This window comes from Myotis daubentonii, chromosome 20, assembly GCF_963259705.1.
Source record: "Myotis daubentonii chromosome 20, mMyoDau2.1, whole genome shotgun sequence".
NCBI classification, from domain to species: Eukaryota; Metazoa; Chordata; class Mammalia; order Chiroptera; family Vespertilionidae; genus Myotis; species Myotis daubentonii.
This window is the reverse complement of record NC_081859.1, coordinates 13,894,311-13,914,321: the sequence shown is the minus strand read 5'-3', so window position 1 is coordinate 13,914,321 and position 20,011 is coordinate 13,894,311. Positions and strand designations below refer to the sequence as shown.

General features: G+C 51.8%; 1 protein-coding gene across 2 annotated transcripts in view; it reads right to left on the bottom strand.

Moving 5' to 3' along the window:
- KIF26B (kinesin family member 26B) overlaps positions 1 to 20,011 on the bottom strand; it is a 366,533-nt gene that overhangs the window by 188,608 nt on the left and 157,914 nt on the right. For both annotated transcript variants that reach the window (XM_059677744.1, XM_059677743.1), the window contains one exon: positions 5,064 to 5,230. In XM_059677744.1, coding sequence (XP_059533727.1) covers positions 5,064 to 5,230 — 167 coding nt within the window. The remainder of the gene's footprint in view (positions 1 to 5,063; positions 5,231 to 20,011) is intronic.

The window sequence follows — 20,011 nt, the reverse complement described above, 5'->3', positions numbered from 1 at the left end:
GCGGTTTTAAATGGTTATTTGGGAAAGAACGTCGATGCGAAGAGATGAGATCATCTGGAAGAGGCATCTTGCCTTGTGGACCAGGGTTCAAGGCAATGCTATGCACAACCCAGGATGTGTTCACGGCTCTTCACATAAAAATAAAGTCCCCACCGCCTTGGCCTACACCTTCGTATCTTTAAGGCTGAGTACATAATGAAATCTTTATCCAAAATTAACCGTCAACAAATGGGAAAATCGCATCACACCTACTTCATAGCAACATGGGAATCATGCAAAGGACATTCGTTTGAAGAGTTCAAAGCCAACATGATCGTTAACCAACTCGATGACCAATTGTGTCAGCATCCTTGTTGGGTTACCGTTAACATTTTTAGTGTTATTTTTACTACGCCAGTGTTACTATATTTCCCCTCAAAATAACGTGTTTTTCCAGCAACCGGGCACAGTAATCCTGAAGCACAGGTAGTTTACCAAGATGCTGAGATTCAAATTCATGAAGAAATTCGGGGAGGGGAGGAAATTCTGGGGAGAGAAGCAGGAGACAGGCGCTTTGGGCTTCACCGCTTTCCAAAGCAGTGCTTCTTAGACTGTGATGAAGAATTTCTAGTTATATTCAAAATGTAAGTTTAAAAAAATATTTTTTATCGATTTTTTTTTTTTTTTTTTTAGTGAGTGAGGAAGGGAGAGGGAATGAGAGAGAGGGAGAGAAAAACATAAATGTGAGAGGGAACATCTATAGGCTGCCTCCTGCACACCCCCTACTGGGGATGGAGCCGGCAACTGGGCATGTGCCCTTGACCCGGAATTGCACCAGTAACTTTTCGGAGCCCAGGAGGAAGCCCAACCAACCAACCGAGTCACACCAGTCGGAGCTCAACCCCACTTTTCAGTTCTTGGGTTCCACAGACATAAAGTCACTGTCACCGGCTCCCAAAGTTCCTAATGCCTCCTCTCCACTTCCACCCCTCATCACAGACCAGTCACCGTCGGCCAGGCCGCCATCCACAGACCACAGACCACACCTGGGTGGCCCTGGCCAAAAGCGTCATTCCTCTTTCAGGACTGGAATTCTTATTTTACAGGCGTTAAATCTCTGAAATGCAACAGGGTCCACCCCGACCTCTACCCAGAGCTCTGAAAAGCAAACTGGGGGTACTGCGCTTCCACCGCCTGGTAGCAGAAGGCACTGGACAGTGGTGAGCACGGGCTTGAGGCGTAGGCGCTGACCCTGCCCCCACACCCTGTGCAGAAGGACCCTGTTCTTCAGCATCAGCCCACAGCCGCTGAAGGGCTCCGGTTTGGGCTCCAGCGATGGATCCAGATTCACCCGCATCCAAAGCTGCCGCACACGGCGCTGCTTCAGCCGGGACAGAAAGCCCTGGACGCGCTCAGGCTGCCGTCATATCCCGTGGACCTAGGGGGTCCAAGGAGGCACCTCTGGTTCTGTCTCTTGACCGTGAGCAAGACACTCCATCTTCTGCTTAGGCCCCATCAGGGACGGGGGGGTGTGGGATGGGGGTTAGAATGCTGCCTCACTCCTTGGGAGTGACATAGCCCAGAGGGATTGACAAGAACAGCAGGGCAGGGGGTGAGGGGGAATGAATGTACGTGTGTGTGTGTGTGTGTGTGTGTGTGTGTGTTATATACAGGGCGGGGCAAACACAGGTTTACAGTTGTTCATAAGTAAAATAATACAACCATCTATAATAATAAAAGCATAATATGCTAATTAGTCCAGATGGCCGAACAGTGGAGTGACCTTCCGGACAAAACAGGGTTGCGAGGGCCGAGCCCCTTGCACAAATTTCGAGCATCAGGGCTCTAGTTAATAAATAATAATTCAAGAATAAACTCCGTGTTTCGCATACTCACAACTGTAACCCTACTTGTGCTCCACTCCCTACATGTATGTACCTATATGAAGGATTATTCTTTCTCACACGGTACTCCCCCCCACCCCTGCAACTATACACCGTAAACCCTTGACAATCCATGGGCTTTTAACGCCTTGCGCCATGAAGGCCCGAGTGCTATCAGCATCTCCCTCGATGAATTGACGATCCAGGCCGCCCTGGGGATGTGTCCAGCTCTGCGCACGCTCACACCACAGCCACTGGGCTTCTGAAACCACGAGTCCCATCTCAGTTCACCGCGAACTCCCTGCAGGGCCTCCCAGCCGCCACCTCCGGCCCAGCCACCCTGGGTTCATGCAGTGTCCCCACTCGCCCCTGGCTGTACAAGCAAGTCTCGGGACCGGCCTGCCAGCCATCTGCCCTTCCGTCCGCGGATGCTCGCTTGCCTGTTTGCGAGTCGTCCCGGGTGACCCTGAAAGCGGGCCCCCAGCACGCATTTGTCCTGCCCTCGATGTTCCCAGGCATCTCGGTCCGACAGCCAGGCCCCGGCGCCGGAGATGCTGCGGGTTGTCCGGCAGCAGGAAGTACCTGTTCTCCCTAAACACTCCCATCGGAGCCTCAACCCCTCGCTTCCCTGCTTCAAATCCTCCTCCGGGGTTTGTCAGTCAACACATTGGGGGGAAAAAAAGCTGTGGGTGAACTCTGACCTGAAGGCTCTTCCCATTCCAAGAACTTCAGGTGAGGAGGGGCGCTGGAGATCACCCCCCAGCTGAGCACGGCCTGTTCTCTCCCGCAGCGAGGCCAGGCCGCCCTCCAATGCAAGCTTGACCTCCCCCAGGGACGGGGACCTGGCTCTCTCCTGGGCAGTTTGCCTGGTGAGCGAGTTCGCCTGCGTGCTGACCTGGGAGCTATCGCCCTGCCATCAGTAGGTGTTATTCAGCCTTTGCCCAACGGTCGGGTGACCTATGGAACCAACCACATCTCTCGGACGTGCCGGCCCCGGGGCAGCTGAGGACCCTTCTCCAGACTAAGCCTGCCAGGAGGCGGCTCCCAGGTTCCTCAATACTCCAGTCACCTCCCCTCTGGACGGCTCCGATGGCCTGCCCCGGTCCTGGGGTCCTCTGTGCTGTGGCGTTTCCTCATACTCTGTTCCATCTCTCTATTCCCTCCCTGAATGGCACAGACATGGCCTCCCAGCGAGCCTGTCCAAAGGTCCCAGCAACACAGGAATCCATGTCCACCCAGAGCCAGCACGATGGCCCCCATGGATCGTGGCTGCACATACATGTTTCCTGTTACTCCCCATGCATTCAAGTTGGCCCGATTGCTCATAGGACAATAAACATGACACCACGGTATAATCGGGACCTCAAAGCCAGTCTTCCACAAGCCCACTTGCTGCCTGGCCTGCATCTTAACCCCGGGTATCAGCCCTCCGACCCTCCTCTCGCAACCTGAGCCCCTTGCTCACGTCTGTGCTTTCAGTGTTACCATTCATGAGGGTAACGGGAAAAGCCATCCAACATTCCCCTACTGACATGCTAGCTACGTCCATTCTGAATTCACATCTGCACAGTCCTTTGTACCACCCTCATCGCAGTCTTCAGAGCAGCCCTAGGGGTGGGTGTCCTCCTCGCTTTACACAGGAGGAAACTGAGGCAGACCTGGAACTGAGGACCCCTGGAACCCAAGGGTCATCTGATTTCCTATTTATTTCAATGTCGGGAGCTTAGCAATCTGAGGCAGGACAAGTTTTCTAAGGTTAAGTTCCAAGAACCAAATAAAGAATGAGCTGCAGAAGGGAAAAAATAGCAGAGGAATCGGGTTCTGTCTCGGGCTTTGCTGCGAATGAGCCCCCAGGTTCAGGCGGCGGGTCCCCAGCTTCCTCATTCATGAGGTCGGGGGACTGAGGTCAGACTCCCAGCTGTCCCCCGTCTGTGGCCCTGTCTCCACCAAGTTGCTAAATGAGGCAGAGAACATGGCTGAAATGCCTTTCCCTTTTGTTCCTTGTGTTTTCAGTTTCTAAGATTAGCTGGGCGGTATTTGGTGACTCCCAGCGGGTCCCTCAAGCAGGAAGAAAACTGCCATCTCTACAATGTTCATGCTTAAGCAGCTCCTTCTGTGATAAGAAGATAAATCTGGACACACCGGCCACAGGGCTGCACCCACGAAGGCCCTCACCCCACGCAATAGCACCCTTACAGCCACGTGTTCTCAGAATCGTGGTTCTCAGCACCCAGGGGACGTGTGCAATGGGGAAGGTGCCATAGGGATGCAGTGAGCGGAGGCCAGGAGCTGCTACTCACCCTCCGACGCACAGGACCGTCCCCACAACCCAGAAAGACCTGGCCCAAGATGCCCACAGTGCTGAGGCGGAGAGTCCTGTCTTAAAGGGTGAGGTCAGAGAATGGCCCCAAAGTCTCCCTAGTGTTTTATTTTCAACTAGAGGCCCGGTGCATGGATTCATGCACTGGTGGGATCCCTCAGCCTGGCCCGCGCCCTCTCGCAATCCGGGACCCCTTGGGGGTTGTCGAACTGCCAGTTTCAGCCATGGGATGTAGCAGTGCGGGAAGTGGCAGGCGGCCAGGGAGGAGCCCGAGCTGGGGCCAGGCGCCGCTTCCCCGCATCCTGGCCCCTCTGCACCTGCTGCCGCCGCTCGGTAGCACTGCCATGGAGGTGGTAGCACTGCCATGGAGGTGCGAGAGGCTCGTGCCACCGCAGCTGCTCTCACCAGCCGTGAGCCCAGCTTCTGGTTGAGCGACGCTCCCACTGTGGGAGCACACTGACCACCAGGGGGCAGCTCCTGCTTTGAGTGTCTGCCCCTGGTGGTCAGTGCATATCATAGCAACCGGTCAACCGGTTGTTCAATCATTCGGTCGCTTAGGCTTTTATATGTATAGATATTTTTTATAGATTTTTAGAGAGAGAGGAAGGGAGAAAGAGAGCAAGTGAAACATTGATGTGAGAGTAAAACATCCGATTATCTGATAGGCTGCCTCAGGCACGCCCCCTCCAGAAGATCAAGCCCACAGCCCCAGTCTGTGCCCTGACTGGGACTCAAACAGCGACCTTTCAGTGCACGAGACACCCAACCTACTGAGCCGCACCAGCCAGGACACTTCCTAGTGTTTTGTCGGAACTGGCCCACGCGAGAGGCTAACCAGACGGCTGATCTGAGGGAACCGAGGCTCTGGAAACCTCTCTTACCTTGCGAAGAACGACGCGGCCACGGAGGTGCCCGTGGAGGTCTCAGTGGCCACACAGGAGCCCTGCGAGGCCGGGGCGCCGGAGGCGGACGGCTTGTCTGCATTGTAGCGATTCAGCGCCGCTTCGGACAAGCCCTCCCGGCCCGTCTCTGTCATCAGCTGGGAGATCTGAGGAGGAAACGGACACAGAGCTCATTACTGGGGTTTGCCACGTGCCCTGACCGCCACTGACAGCGTCGCAGGGGAGGGAAAGGAGCACATCCCCCCGTCACACAGCATACACGGTGCTCAGGGCCCCTCCAAGGCCGTTTCTCAGCATTTCAGCCAGGATGCCTCCTCACTTGCGTTCAAAATAATGGAATAAAATCACCCGCTGACATTGTAAGTTTCCATTATGTCTGTCTCCCCTGCATTTGGAGGGGAGAGCACGAACCATTATCCGCACTGTTTGCAGCCCAAGACCAGGCCGGTGCCATCGACCAGTGCTGGCTAGTGTCTTACCGGGAGTGGCCCCAAATGCTCTCCAACAGACGAGGGGGCAAGGCATCATTTTGTTAAGGGAGACAGGAGCCTGCTGATGCCGGCATAAGGAATTGAAGCATCACTTGTTGTTTGCTGTAGGCAGTCGGCACGCAGATGACTTCCAAAAGCTCATAAAAATAGGCAGAGTCGCCATGAATTTCAGGGGGGCTCACGGGGAGGGGGAGATCATTTCATTTTCCTCCTGGATCATTAAGATAAATGGCTCCCGTTTTATTTGCAATCACTGCCTTCATAACAGAAGTTCTAGCCGCTGGGGCTGGGTCCGTGTTGCCTAGATCCACATCATACGCCATGAAGAGCTGTACTTCTGGGCACAATGAGACACTTGTGTAGAAATCTACTCCAGGAAAGCGCTAATCCCGTGACAAATGGAATAATAATGCAGGCAAGTCCAGTGTGCTATTTCGAAAACCTGTGACATTAAAACTTTGGTCTATTTGTAAAAAACCAAAAATTGTTTTAAAAAGGGGAAACTTTAGTTCAAAATAAAAAGTGTCTCCAGACAGCCCTGGCCAGTTGCTCAGTGGTTAGAGCATCGGCCTGTGGACCAAAGAGTTGGGGGTTAGATTTGTGGTCAAGGGTATGTACCTTGGTTGCAGGTTCCCCAGCCCTGGGGAGGTAACCAATTAATGTGTCTTTCTCACATCAATGTTTCTCTCTCTCTCTCTCTCTCTCTCTCTCCCCGCCTCCTCCCTCCCTTCCACTCTGTAGAAATCAATGGAAAAAATATCCTGGGGTGAGGATTTAAAAAAAAAAAAAAAGCCTGCAGCCAGCTCTAAGTTCTTAAAGCTGAGTGGACAGTGCTTCTAATTGCCTAGAAAATGCAAGTGCAATAGAGCGAGGACAGGGGGCAGTTCCCACTTTGTGACCGAGCAGACGGGGAGAGTCCCATTTGTTACCCTTTGGAACACAAACGCATTTGCGCTTTTCATTACTGGCCGAACAGCCATTACTCTGAGCCCCGCCGACCTGACACTTGGCTTAAATTCATGCGCTTACTCGGAAAGCCTTGGCATTGAGCAGCTGAAATTCTGCCCACACACACTTTCTCCTTCTCATTCATTCAGCGCGCTGTAAGGAAACCCGACCCACATGAGAGAGCGAGTGGAGGCAGCAGAGGCCGCGGTGCCTGGAGCACGTCCCGGGCTCAGCAAGGCGCTGCCCAGGGCAGGGACCGGCCACCTCTCCCTGGGCTGCCTCCGCTGCCCGCTGCGGTGGGCTCCCCTCCACCGGCTGCCCCTCTCCCGCAGGAACCCCTGGAACAACCGGGGGGCTGAAGATATGTCCATCACGCTGTCGTCACCACAAAACAGCCCAGTGTCCGTGGGGGGCAGCCCGAGGCCCGCCCTGGGCGTGGGGGCCGGAGGAGGAGGAGGGGCTGGACCTGGGTCACCTCCCACCTGCTTCTGGAGGAAACAGACCTGGGCCACCAGCTGCAGCCCCCAGTCATACAACACGTATGCGTGAGACACTGCCACATGCCTTGGCCTCACCGTGACTCAGTCTCCCCGCCTCAGGGCCGGCTCTCTCAGTGACGTGGGGCAGACACCACAGTCCTTAAAAGATCTGAGGCATGATCCCTCCATGTCACTCTCACCCCAGGCTCCGTTGCTGCCCCCACCCGTGGTGGCACACCCCTCCCAGGAGCAGCATTCTCCTGGCGGCGCACTTCATGTCCTGGCTGCGGCCTCTCAGACCAGTGGCCCAAGCGCACGCCCTTCAAAAGCATCGCGGCGGGCTGGCTGCGGCTGCCAGCTCCGGCCCAGGCCCTGCTGTGTGTAAGTCGCCCGAAAGCATGGGCTGCTCCGAGGCTGGGGAGACCAGCCCCCCAGCTCCCTGCCCCTGCCCAGCCGCTCAGCGGCCCCACCTCCTGCTTCCAGGCCACGTGGGGCCCACGCAGGGGGCTGGCGGATGGGCTGGGTGGGCCCCACAGAGCCCTCAGGTGTCGCCTGTGGAAGCTGGGTTCTAAGATTTAACCATTTCCCCCTGAGGCAGCTGATGGGCAGGAGGATGGGGCCACTTACCCAGGGACAGGGAGTGGGGGAGCCAGGGCTGGACCCGGATTATTTAACTCTGAGACTATCTCTATTCTGCACTCCACCCTCAGTCTAGTTCCCCTCCTTACCGCCCCAGCCCAGGACCACTTCCTGTCCCGGGGCTGCTCTCGGCCCCTCCCACATCCACAGAGAGAAGATGCCCGAGGGTGGTAGCGGAGTGCCTGCTGCAGCGCAGAGTCCACAGCGGGAGCCCGTGTACAGAGGACGAGGCTTGGCCTCTGCTACCAGGCCGCTCTGGATCAGTGTCCTCTCTCACGACAACGTGACAGATACACGACGGTCCCTGAGGAGATTCAGGTGCGAAACCCTCCAGCTAACACATTGGGAAACTGAGGCTCCGGTGGGGACTCTGTTCCTCTGATGGTGTGTGTGCAGCCGGCTGAACCCTGCGGGCGGGTCCTACTCACAGACTAGGGGGTGGGGGACTAGATGTCTCAGCGCAGGGTTTTCTGGGTTTAGTTCTGATTAAAACCTGCCTGTAGCTCTCCACTCGGCCCGGCCCCTCAGAACCAGTTCACTGAAGCAATGGTATCTGTTACTTTCAAAACACCATGGAGAGTGTGCACATGTGTGTTTGCACATGTGTGCTTATGTGTGCTTGCACATATGTTGTACATGTGTGCTTGTACATGTTTGCATATCTGTGTGCTTACACATGTGTGCTTTGAGCATGTGTACATTTGTGCATGTGTGTTTGCACATGTGTGCTTTTGAGCATGTGTGTGCATGTGTGTTTGCACATGTGTGCTTGTGAGTGTGCATTTGCATGTGTGTGCTTGTGCATGTGTGTTTGCGCACGTGTGTGCTTGTCCATGTGGGCCCTCAGCATGCATGAGAGCCCCAGCTATCGCTCATGTGCACGGAGGCTGCTCTTCACAGACCTCACAGACAAAGCCAGCTCCACGTCTTCAACCACATACACATTTGCTCTCATCGTTCAGTATGAAGGGCTGTAAATTCATCCCCAAAGAAATAGAAAATCTTCAGTTTGGCAATGCGCTTGCCCACAGAGTCAAGACAAAAGATGTCTGGCTCTCACAAGCCCACGTCGCTTCCACATCTCAAATGGCAGTCTGTGAGCCACTGACCTCTAACCCCCTGCTGCCAGCGACTCTGAGCTGCCAGCGTCTCCGGGTGGGGTTGGTCTCAAATGGCATTCCTGACCCAGAAAGCCGCCTCCTCTGGCTCTGCCAAGGCTGCCGGGACCGGCAGCATCCATTTCCTGTGCAGAGGCACCCACAGGCGGCAGGTGCATCCTGATCCGTCTCCAACCACATTTAATCACGTGTAGCTAACATGTAACAGCGTTTTCTCTCGGGCAGTCACCGTCTCACTGTTTGGGGACATCTCTGATTGTCACTGATCACTAACCCTATTACTTAATGTTCTCATGGTTGTGCAAACAGTGGGTGCTCAATAAATATTTCTGCGCACAAACCAACGTACAATTCTCTCAGAAAAGGTAACCCTTGGTACAGTCATGGGATGCTGTTGGCTGCCGAACACTTAGGATGCCAGGATACATTCTCAGACAGCCCATGTGAAATATAAACCAGGGAAGCATATCTGCCAACAAAAAAGATAAAAAATTATTCCCAAACCAAAGATCAAACCAAGTGCACTGCGCACGCAATGCCCCATGTCAGCCACGGGGATGCTGATGTGCACAGAAAGTCATCGGCTCCGTGCAGCATCCAGGCCACACTTTAATAATTTATCTTCATTGTTGAAAGTATTACAGACGCCCCCTTTCCCCATGGACCCCTTCTAGCCTGCCCCCTGCCCCAGGCCTTCATCACCCTGTTGTCTGTGTCTATGGGCTATGCTTATCCTATATAATAAAAGGCTAATATGCAAATTGCCCCCTCGGGAGTTCGACCACCAGCTATGACATGTGCTGACCACCAGGGGACGCGCAGAACGACGGAAGGCCCTGGCCAGCAGCTGGAAGGCCCCGATCGGCCCTGATCACCAGCCAGGCCTGGGGACTCTACACGTGCATAAATTTCGTGCACCAGGCCTCTAGTATACATATAAGTTCACCCATTAATCTCTCTCCACCCGCCCTCTCCTGCTTTCCCTGAGATTCCACAGTCTGTTCTATGCTGCTATGTCTCTGGATCTATTTTTCTCATCAGTTTATTTTGTTCTTTATCTTCCATATATGAGAGAGACCACGTGACACTTGTCTTTCTCTGACTGGCTTGTTTCACTTAGCGTAATACTCTCCAGGTCCCTCCAGGCTGTCTCAAAGGGTAAGAGATCCTTCTCTTTTGCTGCTGCATAGTGTTCTGAGGTGTAAATGCACCCCAGCTATTTTTATCTTCCTATCTGAGTCTTAGCTCTGGCTGCAGGAAGATGTGGCAATCCCCTCTCGGAGCACAGGGCAGACTCCGCCCTCCCCCGCTACTATTCTCCCTCCCCCAGCTTCCCCTCCCCCTGGCAGCCTGCACTTTGCACAAAGGGCTCCTGCCTTAGCAACCACGGTGCATGGCGTTTGCTTTGGTACCACTCCTTCTGGGGCCAGAAGGCTTCCTTTCCTGAGTTATGCTTATGTTCTCTTTGCAGGCACAGAAACGAAAGAAACACCCCACTCTAGGGGGAAGCACTGGGAAGTTGGGAAGCCAGACAACCTCCTTTCCTGCAGAGCCTGGGCAGGTCAGGGTGCCCCAGCCCCACATCGCACCAAGCCGAGTCACGCCGAGTCATGGCATGCCAAGCAGTCGGTTAACCTGCTTTCCACAATTCAGTATTCCGGAACTCATTGGTTCTGATGCTTTCTTATGCTCACTGATGGCTGTTAGGCATTTGAATAGGACAGAACCCTAGCTGGTCTGGCTCAGTGGATAGAGCGTCGCCCTGCAGACTGAAGGGTCCCAGGTTCGATTCCAGTCAACGGCAGGTACATCAGTTGCAGGCTCCTCGACCTGGCCCAGGCCCTGGTCGGGAAGCGTGCAGGAGGCAACCAGTCGACGTGTTTCTCTCACATCGATGCCAATCTCTGTCTTTCCCTCTCTTTTCCACTCACCCTGAAAATCAATGGAAAAATATCCTCAGGTGAAGATTAAAAACTTTTTTTTAGTTAAATAAATACCACAGATAATTTTCCTGTGGCTCTTGGCCTGCTGCCCCCAAGCACAGCAGTTACCACCTAGCTTGCAGCTTCCCCCCGGGCCTGGCCCAGACCTCGCAGCCTCTGCCACTGGCCTTGAGGGGTCAGACAGACAGACAACCCCTGCGCCCAGCCCCCGGCCAGCACCAAGGGGCCCAGGGCTGGGTGCCTGATTACCCTTATTATCTCAGCTTGCTTCGGCTATAAATTTTATTAGCAGCCATAAAATTATCCAGCCATAGCATTTGACTCAGTGACCTCTTGCAGAAGAGAATTCCGCACACCGGGCTGGTGAGGGCCCGCGAGGCCCTCCTCTCCTCCACCTGGATTTACAGCCGCACCGCCACCCGGGTCTGCCCTGTGGGATGAGCCTCGGCAAACAGAAGAGGCAGCTCCATTGCAGGAGGCCCCTTATCGGGGCTCGATCGGGCCCCTCCGACTGATGGCTGTTTTCTTCTCTGTGTTGCTAGAGGGTAACGGGGCAGGGCCACCCACAGGCCTCAGAAAGGACTGAGCTGCAGGATGAAGCAAGGACCACTGACACTTCTGTTCTGGCGTCTGCCCTGAGATTCCTTCGTTCCAAGAGGGCAGCCCACGGCTCAAATATCCTTGTACAGAGTATCTTCTGACAGATGCTAAAGCCGTGCCATCGAGCCTGCAGTATTTCTACGTGTGCATTTAACTTCGCCCGGCAGATATGCTGAATCCCAATAATGTTAGTACTTAATCCTCAATGCTGTTTTGGGGGTGGTTGTGGTGACATGTTCAATGACATGTTAAAGACACAAGGAGTCCAGCTGACATGATTTTGAGGGATGACATCAGGTGAGCTTTGCATGTGTCCTGTCATACTTAATCCTGATAAAAACCCTATGAAGTAGGCACCATTATTATCAAGTAACAGCTTTAACTCCACGCATGGAAAGCCTTGGAACAGGAAATGCCGCCGGGCGTGGCTTCTGTCCTCGGGTGTAACTGGCCCCAATACAGCTCTTCCACTCTGGCTCCCACTCAGAACAGGGGCCACAGCAAAAGACTTGATAAAGAGCAGAGAGCACGATTATTTGAATAATTTCTCAATGTGCACAAAGAGCTCACGCTATCCAAGTGCTTTGTGACTTTTATAATCGAATGAAACTAAAATCAGGTGGTCTGAATCTTGATGTAACTGATCTCATGTTCAGCTTGCAACTGAGTGAACTTAGACTGAGTAGTCAAGAGGAAACCACAACCCTTATCAGCCCAACCTTGACCTTGGGGTCAGCACACCAGGGGCGACTCCCAAGGCCGGGCGGACTGACCCCGTTAGTCCTGTATGGATGACTGGGAGCTGCTCTTCTACTGGGGGAAGGTTCCCACTGCTCCCCACCCCCAAACACCCAGCCAAGAGCCAGGGCCCAAGGACGCGTGTCCTGAGCACCCGTCCCCACACTGACGGTCAGGGCCAACCCTCCGTGTGTCCCCAGCCCTGTCCTTAAGCTATAAGAGCAGTTGTTTGTCTTGTAACTGGTGACACGGGTCTCTCTGCCTAACCATGGCCAGCCCTGTGACAGCAGGGACTGGGCAGGCAGAGAAAGGTAAGTATCACACGATCTCACTCATATGTGGAATCTAGTGAGCAAAATAGATCCAGAGATTTAGAACCATGAACAGACTGGTGAATTTCAGAGGGATGGTGGGGGTGGGGGGAGGGGAGATTGACCGGGGAACTTGTACGCATATATGCATGGCTCATGGACGCAGACAGTAGTGTGGCGAAGGCTTAGGAGGGGAGGAGGGTGTCAATGGGGAAAAAACACACAAAGGGGATATCTGTAACACTTTCATCAATAAAGATAAATTAAAAAAAAAAACCAATAGACTGGGTTTTGCTCACCTCAGTATCACCAGCACAGCGCAGAGTTTAGATATGGAATATATCCAAATAAATACATCAATTAATACACTACTTAACTAATACATGCAAATAAAAATGAACTTCATTTAGCTGAATTGGGATTGCTGGAGTTTGTCTGATTTTAAGAAACAGATTATTTTCACCTGATTTAAAAAACTATGGCTAGGGTGCCTAAAGCTGTATTCAACAAAAATAACGTATTTCAGCATACATGTAATTCGGTATAGCGGGGAGACACGTGACTGAGCGGCGGAAAGAAAAGGCAAGCACAGAGACCCAGGGAAACAGAGAGAAACAGGAGAAAGGGGGAGATAAAGAAAGAGAAAAACAAAAAGAAATTTACATAAAAAGATTTAATAAGGGGGAGAGAAGACCAGTGATTGTCCCTCTCTGCCAGCAGGAGCGTGAGGGGGTGAGAGCCACAGGTGGGGAGCTGGGCTCCTCTGGAACACTGGACAAGGGACCCTAGGCCCAGGGCTCCCAGGAGAGGAGGAGCCAGCCAGAGACTGAGGGCCCAGCGCCAGCCCAGGAGCCCCTGGTACTAGACAGGAGTCTCCGCTAAACTCTGACCCCAAGGCCTGGAAGATAAAGGTACACACAGAAATCTGAAGATCCAGGGCACAAACGGAGCCACTCTCTCCCTTTCCCATTAAGAAAAATACTCCTAACCTTTGGAGAAAAGGGCTTGGAACTTTTGAATTCCTGAATCCCTGCGTGAGGTCACCCTTGCAGAACGGCACCGTTTCCTACAGGGGGGAGCGATAAGATTCAGAGGCTGCACACCAGATTCGCTGGAGCTGATGCAGCAGTTAATCCTCTCACGGCCCATGGCCTTTCCCGCCCCTGCTCAGCCGGCTGTTTGTCTGTAGAGGACATGGTCATGCATCTTTAAGAAGCAGGCCCTTCCCAGGGCACGTGGCACAGTCCTTCACCTGAGTCTTGGCTAATGCTTGGAAAACTTTCCAGAAAACCAGCGGTGCGTTGTGGCCTGGAATCTTAAATATGCATTCCTTGTGGGCACCTTACTTCCTCCTATTTTAATTCCGCTCTGATGAAAAAGTCAAGAGGACCTGTAGACCATTCTTGGCTCTGAGGGACCCACCTCAAGTCCGCAGAATGGCTAGTTTTGCTAGAGGGAAAAGCAACCTTGCATTCTGGGCAAAAGTGGGGAAGCAAAGGCATGCACTCACACACAGGCACACACACATGCACGCACACATATGCATACACACATACACACGCATGCACCCCTCAGGATGCTGGGATGGTAGCCCACATAAGGCAGAAGGGCGAGGTCAGCAGCTGCTGGAGCCCCGGCAGCAGGAGCCCTGAGAGCACAGTCCCTGTGTGGGACCTTTAAGGACGCGACAGCACCGAGCCTGGCTGCACTGAGCCTGGCTGCACTGAGCCTGGCTCCAGATGGTAGGATTCACCCTGCTCGGCCCTGGCAGCTCCAAACCACAGCCTCATAGGACAGACAGTCAGACTGGAAACGGGCTGGACCAAATGGAACTACCAGTGCGATCCCAGTGCCCAGCAAAGGGTGGGCCATGCTTCGGCCTCAGTCAACGTTGCATTGAATGATGAGAACCACGTCTGGGCCTGGCTTGGTGGATGACGGCACGAGGGACTCTCTCAGCCCTGACTCCCCAGCTGGGGGAACTCAGACTGTCTGGGGTGAAGTGGGGTAACGTAGCTGAATGGGTCCTGTGGTTCCCCATGTCACGACCAAATATAATGCAGGGGCGTTTAGAAATAGTCCTGATCATCTTTAGAGTGTGTCCCTGATTGAACATTTGTCTGGACTTTACACAAACACATCAAAGAAGACAACAACATTCTCCGACATTGTCGCAGAACTCGGACGGGGAACAGGGACCTGAGTTTAGGGGTCCGCTGGCGGCTCCACAGCGACGCACGGACTTCCGTGGTCCCGGCTTTGACTGACCTCACGTCTCTGCTCTCCTGGTTACCAGCTGCAGAAAGGCCACATGCTACACCATCCAAAAGCAATTTTCAAAACCACCTTTTGAGGGAGCCGGAAAAGTCCTTAGGTGTATTCTAGGCCAACGTTCACCGTGTCCACGTGAAGGGACATGGCCCGGATGGGTGAGGCCAGTTGTCCAAAATCGCACACCTCGTTTGTGGCGCAGCCTGCCAATTGCAGGGCTTACTTATGCGTATTAGACACTAGCAGCAGGACGAGGGAGGATTCCAAAATGACTGCAAATCCCTGGAAGACAGAAAGAGCGCCTGTAGTTTGGCCATAAGCCAGGGGCCCGGTTCCAGCCAAGGGGCCAGCTGTGGGGCCTTCATAAAGTGGATTAACCTCGCTGCAACTTAGCTCCCCAAGTCAGGGCTCTGGCATCAAGGATAATAAATAGACACCCTCGCGAGCATCGTTCTCCACAAAGAACAGCGGCCTCCGACTCAGGACCAAGGCTTCACAGCCTCCCAGGAACCTGCACAGGAGGCGGCGACCCTTGGCGGGCTGACCGCCAATCGTCTCAGGAAGGGATCTGGGAGTGTTCCTCTGCCTATTCCGTCTGAGCTGGGGATCACTCCCTCTATAAAGCTGGCCATTTAAACTTCACATCGTCTCGCCCGGCCAGCGTGGCTCAGTGGTTGCGCATGGACCTATGAACCAGGAGGTCACGGTTCGGTTCCCGGTCAGGGCACACCCCCGGGTTGCAGGCTTGATCCCCAGTGGGGGGCGTGCAGGAGGGAGCCGATCAATGATTCTCTCTCATTATTGATGTTTCTCTCTCCCTCTCCCTTCCTCTCTGAAATCAATATAAATATTTAAAAAAAAAAAACCTTCATATAGTCCCTACCGTCCAGAATTCAGTGACCAGCTCAGCAGGGCTGCTCACTGGGCAACTCTGGGTCCTCATCCCGTTCAGGACCGGCCTGTCCCCTGCCACCTGACCCAGGGCGGACTCTCAGTTGATGGTTTTCTAAATCGGTTCACCCAGTTAACTCAGATTAGTAATGAAATACACTTATTTATGTATGTGTGTTTTCATTGCCTATCTCACTAGTAAAATTGACATTGAGAATGCTTTAGAGCAGTGGTTCTCAACCTTCTGGCCCTTTAAATACAGTTCCTCATGTTGTGACCCAACCATAAAATTACTTTTGTTGCTACTTCGTAATTGTAATGTTGCTACTGTTATGAATCATATGTAAATATCTGATATGCAGGATGGTCTTAGGCGACCCCTGTGAAAGGGTCGTTCGACCGTCAAAGGGGTCGCGACCCACAGGTTGAGAACCACTGATCTAGAAGGTTAATAATGTTTGGATAGTCCTTAAATCCTTCCTTAACCCTGAATTCTCAAATTTAGGGATATTTAAAAATCTTGGGCCTCATAAGTTGTAAAACCGAATTCTGAAATTAATTTTGCTGTTGTCAGATTCCTTCAAGTCTGTATAGTCTCTCAGCACCCCCTTGCTTTGAATATAATTAGCAAAGAGACGAGGATCTTCTGTGAGTTGGCACCGGGGAATTGTATAATCTCATTATGTCTCCACTAAATGAATATTCTACTTTCTTTTTCTGCTGTGGCTGTAACATTCCATCAGTGTCCTGATTTCTTTACTTGGTGATCCCGCTCAAGTTTCTCCTCCGTTCACTTAAGATGTTGGGATTTTTCTTCTATTGTACAGGCTATGGCTTTTCCCAAAGCTCGGCTATACTTTCCACTTGTTCGAACTTTATAATGTGGGTCAGGCCCAGCAAAGTCAATGCCAACACGCTTATTGTGAGCAATCTGACTAGATTCCCCTCCTGACAAACCAGAGCCAGCAAGATTGGCAGGCCCTGCCCCCGCAGGGGCCCCAGCCAGCGCGCTCTATTCTCAAACACAGTTGGACCTGGGCTTCCTCTCTTCCATATCTGCCCTTTTGTTGCAGACCTTGAGTCCCTGGGGTCTACTCTTGAAAACAGAACCGATCTTTTGGGATTCTTGCCTTTCATACACACTTGAAAAGCTATTCATCCAATGCTGAGTTAAAAGACTAAACTGTATTAACGAATCAGTCTTGTTGCAATTCCCCTAAATGGAATTATTCCCTTAGAAGCCTCAAGAAAGAGCAACATCAATATCTCAGTGAAGTTTGTCGTCTTCCTCAACTCCCCAAACCACGAATCTGCCCTTAACACAAAGGAATGTGACGTCTACAGAACTTCCATGCAGAGGAAGAGCCAGGTCTGGATTCAGAGCGTGGTGTCCACCAGGCCATCTCAGAAAAACATGGTGGCCAACATCTACAAAGTTCAAGACCAACTGAGAAGACATAGGACGTTAGTTCCCCTTGTCCGCATGGACAGCGCCATCTCCCTTTTGGAAGGTCGGTTCCGTGAAGGCAGAAACAAAGCTTGCCTTTGGAGCACTGTTACTACTCCAAGTGACCCCCGCAGAGGAAGTGGGGGACACTCTGCTATTTGACTTTCTACAGGGCTTACCACCAGCACATTCGTAAACTGTCAGCCAGAACAGGACAACGTACACTTATTTCACAGTTGGCTTAAAAATTAGTCGGTTGTTTTTTCCCCAGAGTCTAAGTAAGTGCATGTACACACACACACACACACACACACACACACACACACACCAGAACTGTCCTTCCAGCAAACCACAGCATGGTGATTATCAGAGGGAATGGGGGTGGGGGAGGTAGAAGAGGATAAAGGGGGAATAAACAGTGATGGACGAAGACTTGGCATTGGGTGGTGAACACACAATATACAGATGATGTTTTATAGAACTGGACACCTGAACCCTATATAATTTTATTAACCAGTGTCATCCCAATAAAATCAATAAAAACTTTAGGAGAGGAATTCTGCTCCAGCGGTGTCTCTGAGAAAGAATGACTATCCCTCCCCTGGGGGAACGAATGTTAAGAAACAACTTGCCAAACATACGAAGACGCAGTTGAAAACCAGTAAACAAGTCTCCTGAAGAAATACATAGACTAAAGAACCTCAGGTTGGATCGGTGAACATGTCCCCAAGGTGAGGCTGCTGGAAGTTCTGGAAGGTCCTTCCTTCTGTAGAGATCTTTCAGGTCAATCGAAGTAGCCGGCTGTCCAGAGTGACTCTGGTGCAGCTCTACTGAGGGAGAGGTATACCAGATGCCTGGACGAGAACTCTTCTCACACATGATCTTGATGCATAACTACTCCCAATGTCTACAATCTAGGCCAGTGCAGCTCTCTACCCACCCAGCTGTCATTGCACCAATGTCCCAGACAGACCTTAGCCCAGCGTGAACCTAGCGTGTCCCAGGCTTGCCTGCTGTCTCGGTTGATTGCTTTCTAAGATAGTCCTCATTGTTGCCTATCTCTGATAACCGCATCTTTCATTTTCCAGCCTCACTCAACTTAAACTATTTCATGTTACTGTCCCCTAAGTAGATTTACATGTGTCAAATCCTGTCTCCGGAATTTTAATTTTTTTTGGTTTAGGAATCATACTTGCTCCGGATTACAGAGTTACTATCAACTTTTAACTAGTCGTTTGGGAAGGAAAATGCCGTTTGTCTGAAAGCCGCCTTATCTTCAAATTCTAGAAAAACTCCCCTCCAATCCAGGTCACCGCGGGGATCATTTGCCACATTCAAGGGTCAAACATGAAAAGGCGGTGGTGGGAACAAGAGGCGCGGGCTCGCTCTGCATCCCGCGAGCCTGCCAAACCGCAGACGGGAGGGACTCAGATGAAGGCACCCCGTTAAAGGAACTTTGTTCTGGGTGTGCTTTGTCCAACTCCCAGAGTGGGAGATGGCCCACAATAGCCACTTGAACCTCTTTTCTCTGTAAGTCTCCAGCTGAAATCCAGTATGTGGGAGTTCTTTCAATAGCAGCTATGCAGGCCTTTTCAGAAACTAAATTTGAATACGCCACAGTGACCAACTGGGTATATAACTGCTCAAGAACCGACTTGAAAGCTAATGGCAGCCACCCCCCCCCCACCCTAGCTGCACCCTATTACCCTCTGGCCAGGCTTTGGGGGCTTCCCAGCAGGCAGCCTCCAACCTCGGTGGCCCACGGGGCCAGGCGCCCCGGCCTGGGAGCCCGACCTTCTCCCTGTCGCCTGCTGTTATTTGCGCTGTTGCTTATCTCTCCAAAGCGGAGTCATAAGAACAAACTCAGCTAAGCCAAATTGGCCCTTTGTTTGCCATTATCATAAAAACTTTATGTTGGAACTAATAAAAACATGCTTTACGTGCACAGTTACGTGGGTTTACACAGGCAATAACACCCAGCAAGTTACACCCATAAATCCGGTTATAGACACTTAGGAATAAAAATTTTATCTTTGCCAATATTTTCGTTTGCTGGAGGGAAGGTGCGAACACAGAGCCTATGGCCAATTCGTGGCTTCCCAGGGCCCTTACGTCCCCCTGGCTGCCTCTCTGTGAGGCCAGGAAAGTCCTTTCCGAGATTTCTGGAAACGTCTCACAGTTCTATAGCCTCTTAAGGACTCACTATCAATCACACCTCCAGTCTCAGTAAAAGGGAAGCTTTTTCCGAAACTTTTAAAAACGAATCACTTTTTAAATGAGTTCAGTATGTTCTTAGAATTCTTGTAAGCAAACAAAAAGATCCAATTCTCGTCCCAGCTGGGACCTTGGAGCAGGTTTACAGTAGATTTAATTAAAGAAGCTTAATGAAACCCCCCAAAAATGGGGACTCGCCAGATTTCATCTTTCCACAGGAACGCACCCTCACATTCACTAAATGAGTTGGGGCTTTGGCTTGCATTTCCTTTCCTTCTAGAATACACTGTCCAACAGAAATATAAAGGAATCCACAAGGCAACCTGCATGTGTTCTAACAGACACTATAAACTAGATACTAGTTACTAGATACCATGAGCCAGACACTGTAAACTCAGAATCTACAAACTATAGATACCATAAACTCAAAAGTATTAAAATCATGTCACCTCTAAAGTCCATTTCTTCTGTCAATGATTCATAGTAAAATAGGTAAAGAGAAACTACACTAGGTGAAAGGAGAAATATTTAGAGCAACAACAACAACAAAAAAGTCTATGTCTGCCGGGAGCCAGTCCATCCTTGCTGTTTCAAGGGACCTGGCATATATGGCATACTGTTCTTAATATGTTTGCTCACCTTCTTGGCACTATGTGTTTTAACCAAGGTCACCTCTCTGAGAAAGGTTGTTTCCCCAGGTAGGGATTTTCCCCTGAAGTTAGGGAGGGAATAAAACCCCTTAACTAAGTGCCAGGCGGGTAATTAATCACTTTAACTACGAACAATCATGCTTAAGCTACGTAATCTTTACTCCCTGGAATGGAGATAAGAAACGCC